This window comes from Arvicanthis niloticus, chromosome 4 (assembly GCF_011762505.2).
Source record: "Arvicanthis niloticus isolate mArvNil1 chromosome 4, mArvNil1.pat.X, whole genome shotgun sequence".
Taxonomy (NCBI): Eukaryota; Metazoa; Chordata; class Mammalia; order Rodentia; family Muridae; genus Arvicanthis; species Arvicanthis niloticus.
In genome coordinates this window covers 21610829-21623510 of record NC_047661.1, presented here as the reverse complement: position 1 = coordinate 21623510, position 12682 = coordinate 21610829, and the positions used below count along the sequence as shown (strand labels likewise).

At 43.3% G+C, this 12682-nt stretch overlaps 1 protein-coding gene across 1 annotated transcript in view; it reads left to right on the top strand.

The window, feature by feature from the left end:
• The window catches only part of Anxa5 (annexin A5), a 31486-nt gene extending 19103 nt beyond the window's left edge, over positions 1-12383 (top strand). Inside the window, exons 6-13 of the mRNA XM_034500267.1 lie at positions 321-411; positions 3262-3341; positions 3751-3807; positions 7483-7576; positions 8764-8859; positions 10587-10645; positions 10848-10970; positions 11887-12383. Coding sequence (XP_034356158.1) covers positions 321-411; positions 3262-3341; positions 3751-3807; positions 7483-7576; positions 8764-8859; positions 10587-10645; positions 10848-10970; positions 11887-11949 — 663 coding nt within the window. The 3' untranslated portion in view covers positions 11950-12383. The remainder of the gene's footprint in view (positions 1-320; positions 412-3261; positions 3342-3750; positions 3808-7482; positions 7577-8763; positions 8860-10586; positions 10646-10847; positions 10971-11886) is intronic.
• The last annotated feature ends 299 nt before the right edge of the window (positions 12384-12682 follow it).

Here is a 12682-nt window from a genome sequence, read left to right as displayed (position 1 = left end):
GTTTGGGCTTTTAGGGGACAGAATTAAAGCCTCAATTATAATGGTATGTTTGATGGACTTAGAAAAGTCAACTACATTTTTCATTAGGCAAAATAAAAAAAGAAAGACAAATTAGAAAAGAAAACAGACAAAAGAAAGACAGAATTAGACTGCTGAATTTTTAAGCTCTCATAATAGAACAAGTATATGAAGAGATCTATGTTGTCTTGGATATTTTTATGATCATATAATTTGGATAACATCCAGGGAAGTAGCTTTCTTCTCTTTTCTTTTTTATCTTATTGACATGTTTTCTCTGTTAAAAACAAACCTTCTAACAGGGAGCTGGGACAGATGAGAAAGTGCTGACTGAAATCATTGCTTCAAGAACACCTGAAGAACTCAGCGCCATAAAACAAGTTTATGAAGAAGGTAAACAGTTGGAGTTTATGATCTGTCCTTTCTGTCATGTGGATGTGGTCTTGAGTAGGTACAGGGCCCAGGCAGTACATGATTGCTGGGTGGAAGAGCTGTAAGTCAGGCTGTTCTTCTTCAGTAAAAACCAAACAACAACATAATAACAAAGGAACAAACTCCCAACTTTTTAGTTGCAGCAGTTACAGTGACTGACAATGCTGAAGGGAAACGTAGGTTATTTTTGCACAGGATTTGCAGACACTATAAGAATAGCCTTTAATTTAAGTTTCTTTGAATAAATTCAGTTTTGTGGAAGATGTTAAGAACTAGGTAGAAGATATTTTGGGGAACAGGAAGAGAGACTAAAACCCTTTCTGGATTGGAGTTGATAAAACATTGATAAAGTATACTGTTCAGCTGGTGGGTGTACTTGGTTAAAGTGTTCTGTTTTCTGGTTGTTATTTTTAGTGTGACCGATTGTGTGTATGTGCATGTGTTCGTGTGCGTGTGTAAAAGCAAAGTCTGTGTTTCAGTCTAGTTCATATTTCAATGGTTTGAATGTATTCAAGTCCATGAAATGAGAGTGAAGGAAGACTTTTTGATCTGTCAGGTTTTTCTGTCATCAGACCCAACCTGGAATCTTAGCCAGAGATTGTGGCTCTCTCATAGGAATGATGTATAGAATTTAGATGTGATGCTTGTAGCCCACTGGATCAGAACAGTATGGAATTTATTGCAACTAAATAATTACCCAGGTCTCTTTCCAGCTTCTTTTTGTAATCAATATGGTTGCTACCACTGTGGCAGAGATGGTACACATATCTCATCGAGGCAATTTATTTGATGTGGTCTTTGGAGTGTTCCATCTTGGTATGCCAATACTGAGGACTGGGCATCTGTGCTACAGTAACTGTGTGTAAATGTGCATGCTGCATTCTGCTCAGTGTGTAACTGGGTATGGCTCTGTGTCCATTGCTGCCCTGGCTGTCATGAGGAGCATAAAAGACATGTGTACCACAACTCTTGTCTTCAATGATGTTATATTCAATAGTTAAAGGATGGTTAAAAATGTAAAAGTTGTGCATGAAAAGTATTGATTCAGAATGCAGACAGGAGAGAGAGGGCATCATGGCTTTTGGTCTTAGGGGAGGCTTCATGATACAAATTAGATAGTGGAATTTCAAGAGTAGGTGACTTACTAAGTATCCATTGGAAAATGCATGAGGAAAAAGAGTGGGGTTTATACATATGCACACACAATGCTACATCACTTAGCCTTAAACATGAAACTTGTGATATTTGCAATAGCACAGGTCAACAGAGAAGGTATTATGTTATGTGGAGTGAGCTGGGTGCAGAAAGACAAACACTGTGTTACCTTACTTTGGTAGAGTCCAAATGAATGATAAAACAACTATAACTGTTGATACTAACATGCTGTTTGCCAAGGCTGGACAAGAGGGGCGGTGAAGGGAGGAGATGGTGTCCACAGGACAGTGTGATAGGGTGGAGAAGTTGTGGTGATCTGGATTGTAGTATGGTGACTACTCATAGTACTCTATTGAGTAGCTGAAATTTTCTAAGAAACTAGATCTTAAGTGTTTCACCATTCACAGAAAGCTACATGGCGGAACCAGTTAGTTTGTGGTAACCATTTCACAGTGTATCAAGCACAATGTATGCCTTAAATAATGCTCCTTGTAACTTAGCAAACTGAAGAGGAAAAGACAATATGGGTTTCAGTAGGTAAAGGTGACTTAGATCATCGGTGGCTTGGACCCTGAAGACAGTAGGCAGAGAGATCTGACGGACCCTCGCTCTAGGGAAGGGCACGTGTGTGTCTGCATGGAGACACACCGCACTCAGTAGGTGGGCAGTTTAGGGATTTTGCATGCCTGGATGATGAACTCGGCTGCTGGAATGTTGAATGAACAGTTGAAAGAAGGAAGGAGATTGGAGTCTAGAGGTGTCTTAGGTGGACAGCCCTTTAGGGAGGCAACGAGGACGCTCTGTAGTAATTATGGCACCACTGAGGCTACTGGGAGGTGGGGAGCTCGGAGAGTACTAAGCAGGGGGGCAAATGTTTGGAGGGGTGGATTTGATAACCAGTTACAGGTATTGGAGCAGAGGAAGGAGTCAGAGATGCCTACAAGGTTTTGTATTTGGCTGACTGGTTCTAATGCACATAAAACAGAAGCTCCGGGCTTTAAAACTATCCCAGGCATATTCGAACAGTGATTAAACACTGTAATACCTTATAATAGCAAGAACACTTTAAGATGCAGTTTGAGAGTTAGTGAAAGGGTGTGGGTAGCTCTCAATTCTCTGCTTTCCTGTGACCTTGGGCTGTGGAGTTGGAAGCCAAGGTGAAGGGGTTATACTTCAAAATGACATTGCTGTCTGCCAGAGGTGACTTAACTGGTGCAAAGGAACACTGCACCAGTAATTACGGGGAGATACCACCATGCGAAGGCAAAAATTCATAGGATGAAAAACATCTGGCCAAAAAAATCATATAACACATTTGCACGAAGCATAGTTTCAGTTTAGGACTATCATGCTTTTGTGCTTTACACTGCTATCCTGTGTCTTCATATTACTAACTACATACGGGGAGAGCATTTTGGAGTGGCTGCCATAATTTAGGCTCGAGTGAATGCTTTTGGCAGATGTTGGCAGAGCCTATTTTCACCTGGCACTCATTGTGGAATTTGCCATTCATCTCTGGAATACTGAGAGATGGGGCGGAGAAAGGATTTTTACTAATCAAATATGTCCTCCTTTGTGCCTCACTCACCTGATTAATGGGGCAGGGCTTTCTGATTCAGAGATGCTATGAACAACTATGAAGTCATTGTTTTTCAGAATATGGTTCCAACCTAGAAGATGATGTGGTCGGGGATACCTCAGGGTACTACCAGAGGATGTTGGTGGTCCTCCTTCAGGTACTGGTAGAGACTTAACATAATTTGACTAAGGAATTATTGGAATGACCTGCCTGTATTAAGTTAAGGCCACTTAAAAGTCGTTCAATGACTTCTGGTTTTTGCAGATTCCCACTGTAATGGCTACATGCTCTCAGAATATCTGATTCAGACTGCAAATAGCCAACTTGTTCATTCATCCCAGGCAGCTGTATGCATCCCATTCATCCATAGTACTTAGAATCAGCAGGGCTGGACTGGTTTGGACACTGCTGTGTGGTGGTGGTATACCATGCTGTAGGGTTGCTGTGATTTTAGCACAAGAGTAGTTTCTCTGGGACAGACAGTGCCTTATGCATAGGCATCAGGTGCATCTTTCCATCAGAATGCAGAGGCTCTAAAATCCAGGCTGTGATGTTGTTTCTTACAGGCAAATAGAGACCCTGATTCTGCAATTGACGATGCTCAAGTTGAACTGGACGCTCAGGTGGGTGAATATTCTATGACAACTTTGTTATGACTTAGAAGTTAAAAAGAATTTATAGTAGTGAAAATGTGTGTTTTCAGAACCTTTAAAAGATGGATTTAACAGCTCCCTACAAAACATATGACCTATGTAGGTAGGTACATTTTCCTTATTATGATCTGGCCAACAAAATCGTGTCATCCTAAAGCTGAGGTAAAAATATACAAATTTTATTGCAAGTTACATCTAGATATGTTCTTTTTTTTTTTTTATCATTCACAAAATGGAGAACTAAAAAAAATAAAAAGCCTTACTTTGCCATTCCAGTGCCAAGATGGAATAGATTTTCTTAGTAGGATAGAATAAGGAAAAATAACGTGTTTATGGTTTAAGTGGAATTTTATTATAAAAGAAATGACAAGCTGGTTTGTTTTAGGAAGTTCTCTGTGTTTCCTGTGACAGCGTTCTAAACAGGCTGGTCAACTCCCAAATGAACATTTTCACTTCAGGGACTTCTGAATCCCAGTGCAATTTCAGCGTGGTTTATAAACAGTCAAACATAAGAAATAAACATTAGGAAATATGAATCAGGACAATTGAAACCTGGGAATTGGCCCTAGAGTACTTGGGTTCCTAGAATCACCTGCAGTAGCCCCATCCCTGGTCATGTTTTAGTTAATGTGCCACTGAAAATGAGAGATCTGGTCGACTACTCTATGCAGTTGCTGGCAATATGTCATCTGACTTTGCTATTTTGGGTGGTTGATCACTTAACTGCTTTAATCATTGTGGTCCCTGCCTCACTGGAGGAAAACAACAGAAACATTTACTGAGGGCTCACTGTACAGGATTTCACGTGTGTTCTGCCTCACATATGTCAGCTTATTGTGTCCCATTCCTGTCTACTTAGTGTTTCACTGTTCTCAAGATAAAGTCCAAGCCCCTGAATGTGGTTCTTAAACCTCCTCATAATCCATGTCGTAGGATTCAAAGGTCAGTTCCACCTTAGATGCTTTCTATTTGGCCCTTTCAGACCTTCAGGACATGAGTCAGGTGGCCCTCATGCAAAACAGTAGCATCCCAGGCTTACTGCTCCTGTCTCCCTGCTTCCCACTGAAGCTGCCTGCCTGGCTGCCTGCCTTTCCAGGGCACAGTGTCAGGTTAGTTCCACCCTCTCATCTGCAATAGTGCTTGCTGCCAGTCAGTCAGTAAGTGATGCATGAGGAGGTGCTGCACTCAGCTCCAGGAGGCCTCCTCCAACTGTGAATAAGGCAGCAGGCCCAGGGCCTCTGAGCGATTGTGGAGCTCCATCCCCAGCCTGGCTCTGTGACTCCAGCACCCTTCCACTACAAAAGCTTCATATTCAGTGTTAGCTCCCCATTTTGATTTTCTATAGCCTATGAAGTGCTTACTAAATATAGGTTAAAAGCACGTCAGATCCAACATAACTCTGCTTTCTTATAGACAAAGGGGAAGAACAGACCTCTCAAGTCTTGCCCCCTGGGGGGCGGCTTTGCTTAGTTGCAGAAGACAGCCTTGCTTTTTAGCCTTTGATTCCTCTGGGCTTTCATGCGAGACAATACAGTTCTCATGTTCCTGCTCTCAGAACTAGGAGCTCTGGAAGCTTTTCAGTGCTTACAGCATGGGAAGCCAACTCTAGTCCCTGGTGACAGTGCTGAGACCTACATTAGAGTCCTGTGGGCAGACTTCCCAGCACAGCTGATGTAATCAGCACCGTGCTACGTGAGAAGCTTCTGGAAAGCAGGTCCCTTGAGCCTTCTCACTGATTTTTCTCCCTACCATTTGTTGCACAATTTGTTGCCTCTCACGTTCATGGGCCTGTGGGTCACCTGCAGATCCTGGGCTTCAGCTCCAGTCCTACAGGCCTGGTTCTCATACCATCCCACCCACTCATTATCTGGGGACTGTGTTGATTACCTAGGTTGTGAGCATGTCATCTACCTGTCACACAGCAGATATTCAGAACACTTTTATTTTTAATAAATATTTATTTATTTAGATATTTAGAATACTTTTTTTTTAGCAGACTATTTAGAACACTTTGTATGTGTGAGTACTATTATGGGGGGACTTCTTTAAAATCTCCTGATGGAACTCCGGCTCTCTGCCCTTTGTCATGGCCAGGAGCAGCAGAGAACAAGCCACATGAGCCATGTGCTCATGACTGTTCTTATCAGCAGGTCAGCCTCTTGCAGACTGCTTCTCTAGGGTCTGGGAGGAACCATGCCCTTTGTACCTTGTAGCAAGGCCCCGAGGTTGTCTTCACCAGGAGGGATCTGTGATTTGATATAATGTAAGCCAAGATGGTGGAAGGGCTTCTGCATAAACGTCTGAGGTGTTCACTACTGACACTTGGCACTGAGGAAGGCCTGTTATACCAGGAATCTGATAAGCCACAGTAGGTCACTCACTTGGGAACTGAACATATGCACAGTATACTTTACTTGTTTTTAATTTTAAGTTTGTTAAATCAATTTGCACTTTTTAAAATGTATTAAACTGACAATATTTTAAGAGTGTTAAAACTGATATTTATCAGGCTGGAGAGATGGCTCAGCGGTTAAGAGCACTGACTGCTCTTCCAGAGGTCCTGAGTTCAATTCCTAGCAACCACATGGTGGCTCACAACCATCTGTAGTGGGATCTGGTGCCCTTTTCTGGTGTGTCTGAAGAAAGCAATGGTGTACTCATATACATAAAATAAATAAATAAATATTAAAAAAACCTGATATTTATCATCTTCCTTGCCAAATGCTTTCTCTAGACAGAGGATTGAACTCTTACAGAAAGGAGAGAGAAGAAAAATGGAATCTGTTTATTTGGTGCAAAGATATAGGAAAGGGTCTTTTAATTCTCTGGAGATAAAACAAAAAAAAAAAAATAGTTCTAGACCACTATAATGCACTTGCATGTGCCTACCAAGATCAAAAGTCTTATATCCACAGGCAAGCCACTGTCATGTCTTATCTACATTTGGAGTGTCCCTATGGGCAGAAGGCCATCACCAGGTGAATTGTATCCCTTTTGGCCCAACAGGGATCTGTCTGTTAATGAAAAACAGTAACTAAACAGGTATAACTGTATGTCGTTGTGAAGACTGGCCACATGTCCAGTGACCTCAGATCTCAGAATGCTTACTTAGAAGTTTCGTAAGCTTGTGCATAAACTTAGGTGAGCATTTATATTTTTTCATGTCACAAGTGAGTATGGTACTCAAGTGGTCTCAAGAGTATTTATCAAGTTCTCTGTAGATGCCGATTCCCGAAACGTTTTAGCTTATTGTGGTGTGTGCAGCTGGGTACAAGGTCTTCTACAACGGAGTTTGCTTAAATCACAGATGTAAAGAGGAAATATGGAGCTTACTTTTATGTCATGGGCAACAAACATGACAGCAGCTGTAGGATGAGCAAAGCCAAACACAAGACAATTTCTCACTGAGTTAGTTTCCAGTCTGTAAATCAGTCTTAGACCGTGAGATGACGGGAACTTTCCCAGCACACAGCATCTCCCCGGGAAGATGGGATATCCCAGTCAACATTTGGAAAGATGAACTCCTGTGACATTTCTGCGCTTTGTATGTAACCCATTAACCTGGTCCACAGGCAGGCAGATCCACTGTTCAGGAAGGGGCAGGGTGCTGAAAGCTAAGTGATTCATCAGGGTGGTTTGTTGCAGGCATTGTTCCAGGCCGGAGAGCTGAAGTGGGGGACAGATGAAGAAAAGTTCATCACCATCTTTGGAACACGCAGTGTGTCTCATTTAAGAAAAGGTAAGTAAAACTGTTTGAGGCAAATGCTTTGGGAGATCTGGAAAGTGCACGGGCAAGTCTGACTAGATGCCTGCCTCGGAGAAAAAGCAGTTTTCACAGTTGAATCTGGAGAAATCTCAGACATCCTTGACATTGCTACTGTAGTTTTTTTTGCAAAACTAGATGTCCTTAGCAATCCATTCACTGTCAGGGGTAGTGAGGGGGCATCAGGTGCGATCAGACTCCAAGGAGTGTCTCACTGTAAGAATTACCCTCAGGAGACTAAGAAGTCTCCGAAGACTTCCTTTGCGTCTGTCCAGTTCATATAGATGAACCCTGTCAGTTTAGAATACGTTCGGTAGCAATCGACAACCCACATCGTGGCTTTAAGAGTTGTGCCTCATTTCCGTGGCTGCAGTGTGGTCGCTTTGGCAGGACCACATGTCTTTCTGCCTCCCTGCCAACTGCTCTGTGCCCTCCTGTTCCTTCTTGGCTTGTTACCTCATCTTCACAAAATGGTTCACGGCAAGAAGAGGAAAGCAAGTTAAATTAGTCACATTTGTAGGTCACTTATTAGAAGGAAGGAGAAGGGCTTTTCAGAATCTCTCACGGCAGACTTACCTGTTGGTCTTATTGATTGCAACTAGCTAGGGGCCAGGAAATCAGCATTGATGAGATACCGTTTAGAAGCCATGGTTGCTTATGCAAGAGTATTGTCTCTTTGCTTATGCCCATCAAGGTCCACAGGCAAGCCACTGTCAGTGTCTTCTTATTTGGAGTGTCCTTGTGGGTGGAAGGCCATCCTAGGCAAATTGTATATCTCTTGGCCTATCTGGGATCTGACTGTTAACTCAAGACAGTAGCCAAACAGGTACAACAGTATGACATCGTAAAGACCGAGCTTTGGGGAAGCAGAGATAGGAAGACCAAATTTGAGGTCCGTCTGTAGGAGATCACAAAGTCGTGTCACAACATTCATAGCTAAACCGAATTTTAAAACGTCCTAATTAATGATGATGTTACAACAGAAGTAAATCATTGCTTAGAGCTTAACTCATTGAGGCTCTGAGCACAGAGCTCTGACAGCAAGGAGGATGGGGTTGGGGCCTCTGCTTGGACAGATAACACCTGGTGAAAGTTAAAGCTTCTTTTCAGAGGGAGTTATCTCTTCAGTAAGAAAGCACATTCTGTTCTATTTTTTTTTCTAGTGTTTGACAAGTACATGACAATATCAGGATTTCAGATTGAGGAAACCATTGACCGAGAGACCTCGGGGAACTTGGAACGATTGCTCCTGGCTGTCGGTAGGTGAATTCACATGTGCAATATTTATTCTTACATGAATTATTTTCATCCACTTGAGGCTAAACCAGAAAACTAACATGTTTCTTCATGGAATGTAGGGGAATAACATAGCATTGGATGAAGCAAACTCCCAAGTTTTCCTTTGGGAAGTCTGTGTTAGTGTTCTGAATACATGGCTCTCTGGTTATTTACTTGATTATATGGAAGCCCTAAGGGCATTAGTAGGAATTGTCTTAAAGCCACATTAAAAATAGTACTACAGCCTTTTGATGTCTTGGACACCATCGCAGAGGCATGCAAACATGGCTTGTCCTTGATACCCACAGGGTTTTAGAATGCTTTGAGTACTCTCCACACTGAGAAGTTATCATCTGGATGGAGATAAATCCGGGTCTTTGATGTGACAGAATATGGGAAGGTGTTTTTGTTTGTTTGGTTTTTTTTCAGGTTAAATAATTTGGAGTTTTAATTAAGTGCTCAGAACGACTGGAGAAGTGAATTTGCAGGTGGCTGTGGTTTTTAGATGCTCTTCAGATCCTGCAGGCCCAGGTTCTGGGCTCACATGGCCTGAAGGCAGCCTTTGTCTATTCTGAGCATTTGTGTAAGAACCAACTTTTAAAAGTAGCCTTTCTTCTGAGCACATGGCCAGTGAGTTAAGAACTTGGCTCTTTCATGATGAAGACACACCAGAAAGACAAAGTTGTTATAAGTACTTAATTAAAACTCCAAACTATTTAACCTGAAAACAACCACCTTCTATCACATCAAACACACACACTCTTTTCTAGCCAGATGATAATTTCTCAATCTGCCTGAGAAGCTGCTTTTTGGGTTGGAGAGATGGCTCAGTGGTTAAGAGTAACGACTGCTCTTCCAGAGGTCATGAGTTCAATTCCCAGCAACCACATGGTGGCTCACAACCATCTGTAATGGGGTCTGGTGCCCTCTTCTGGTGTGTCTGAAGAGAGCAACAGTGTACTCATATACATAAAATAAGTAAATAAAAAGATTTAAAAAAGAGAGAGAGAAGCTGCTTTTCTTAATCTTTGAAAAGGAAGAATTGAGATGTTTCAGAGCTGAAGGATTGTTGTTTTTGTAGCCTGTAGAGGTTTTGTGTGCTAGGTGTCCTTTGCTGAGTGACTCCTGTCTGCACACCCTTAACTTATGTCAGCTGTGATGCGGTGGGGTGAGCTGCCTCTTTGGCAGCCTGGCCCAGTGTCTGAACTGCAGTGGATATATCCAGGTTGCTTGTGTGAATTGTGAGATTTAGCTCGGAGAATTTGGAGAGAGTACAGAAAGTCAGTCCAAGTTTTTCCAGATATTAGAGTAGTATTCTTGTATCATTTGATCTGATATTTTGGAACAGAAACTTCCAAGACACTTATATAACTAATCGGTGATGAAGGCTGTGGCATTATAACCACCCAGGTGCCAACAAAGACCACAGAGAACAAAGGGGCACAGAGAGAGACTCTTTTCCTGCACAGACCTCTGCAGAGAGCAGAGCTAGAGAGTAAGAAGGCAGCTGAGGCGGGAACCCCAGCAGCTTGCAGATGTCCCTCTGCTGCTGAGGAGGGAACCCCAGCAGCTCACAGATGCCCTCTGCAGGGCACCTCACTTTTACACTTAGAAGCAGAGCCAAAAACAGGAGACAGTGTTTGCATTTTGATTATGTCATTTTCCATGTCCAAATAGCTTTTGACAGTTGTATTATGTGTTTCCTTAGTGAAGTCTATTCGGAGCATACCTGCCTACCTTGCAGAGACCCTCTACTATGCTATGAAGGTGAGTAGACACCCTGCATCTAATAAATGCAGTCTTCTCCAGCTCTGGTTATGCTTCAGATGACAGCCTGGAAATGCAGGTCTCCTTCAGACTGTAGCCTGTTTCTCCTACACTCTGAGATTCCAATGGTTTACCTCAAACCAGGGGCATTTGGTGCTGTATGTGAAGACTTTTAACACCTACCCTCTTTTCTCCTTTAAAGGGTGCTGGGACGGACGATCACACCCTCATCAGAATCGTGGTGTCCAGGAGTGAGATTGACCTGTTTAACATCAGGAAGGAGTTTAGGAAGAACTTTGCCACCTCCCTGTATTCTATGATCAAGGTAGAACTTTGGCGTACGTTAGAAACGCAGAGCCAGACTGGGCAGCATGAAGGAAATAGATGAAAGAATCCAGTTCCTATGCTGAGTGAAAGATTTTAGTCATAGGATTAGAGCAAGGGGTTCTAAAGAAGGACAAAGGGGGAGTTGAGTTACGGCCCTGGCCAAGGCTCAACAGACCCAAGCCTTTGGCCATTTTTTAGAATGTGTGCTTGTATATCCATCAGTACCAGCTGTCTTTGTTAGCTCCTCCCTCTCGTCAGCGTTCTTTGTTGTCTGCCTTTCCTGTGCCTGGTGTCAGGTCACAGCTGCAGTAAGGGGCTGAGGCAACACGGCTGTCACCCTCAAAGAGAAGCACCCTGTGACCTTGAAGTGTGGCTGCGGGTGTCTTGACATCTTTCCTTGTAGACCATGTATGAAGTGGAGTATTAGTTGAGCAAAAAGCTTTGGATTTAATGAGTGTGGAGCTTGGTCGCCAGCGAGTCTGTGCACTTAAGACACTAGTATTTCACACAGAAGTGTTATGAGGCAAGCCTGAGGAAAGCATGTGCTGTGCCCGTGTCCAAGGCAAAGCCAGGGTACCCGGGAGGCCCTGCATGCCTTTGTTAGCCTGAGAGAAACTGGGCGTCTGTTGGGAAAGTGTGATGATTTAACACACTTGGAAAGGTTTCCTTGCCCTCTCTGCTTTCGACCGAGGAACATACTCCACTCCCTTGAGGGGTAAAATTAGAAAGTTAAACTGAATGGCATTGGTAGGGATTTCCCCGTGTAACATTCCTGTCGTGAGAGTCACGCAGAGAAGTTGCCCAGTCGGGAGAACAGTCAGAGGAACACAGTCACGCTCAGCTATTTCCTGATCTTTTATTTCCTGGGGCTTTTGTGAGTCATGGAGTTGACAGTGTGTGTGTTTGGCTTCCAGGGTGACACATCTGGAGACTATAAGAAGGCCCTGCTGCTGCTCTGCGGAGGGGAGGATGACTGAGGAGCTCCCTGGAGGGCCCTGTGCCTGCTGCCCTCCATCAGCCTCCTTCAGCACCCTGCCCGCTTGCACTCCGTGCCGCCCGCCCGCCACACCGCCTTACTCATGCTAGTATGCTAATGACCAAAGGTGTCTTAAATGAAATCAGGGTCCTGCCCTTCTGATGTTCTGTCTGATCTAGGTAATGACCTTCCCTTGTCTCTCAGTCTAATGTCTGAGTTATTAATCTTGTCTACAAATTGCTTTTTATATCCTTTTTAAAAGCTTCATTTATATTAAGTTAATAAACCCTATTGCCTTGATTGGAACCTTAGCCATGAAATTGTGAACTCTTGGAAATGCTGTCAATCAAGCTCACTGCTCTAGCGGACCTGCAAAATTATGATGGTTGTATCCAAAACATTGACGACAAATAAAAACATTCCCTTCCCTCCGAACCCTGTGTAGGTTTGTGTTTAGAAAGCTTATTTAACCGTGATATCCCTTTGAAAGCAGGCACTTGACAGTAGTATTAGTAAAAGCTACAACTATCATTGGTCTTCAGGTACTAAAAATGTAGTACCACAGACCAAATTTCCTAATGCAGTGAGATGAATGAAGGATGGTGAGAGAGTGGGGGATGGGCTGCACGTGTTCCTCTGTGGGTGTGTGTAAGAGTTTCCTGATGGGATGAAGGGGGGTCTCCTGAGGGGGGGGGGAGGGTGCCCTGGGAGAGAGGGGGAGGGTCTCCTGGGAG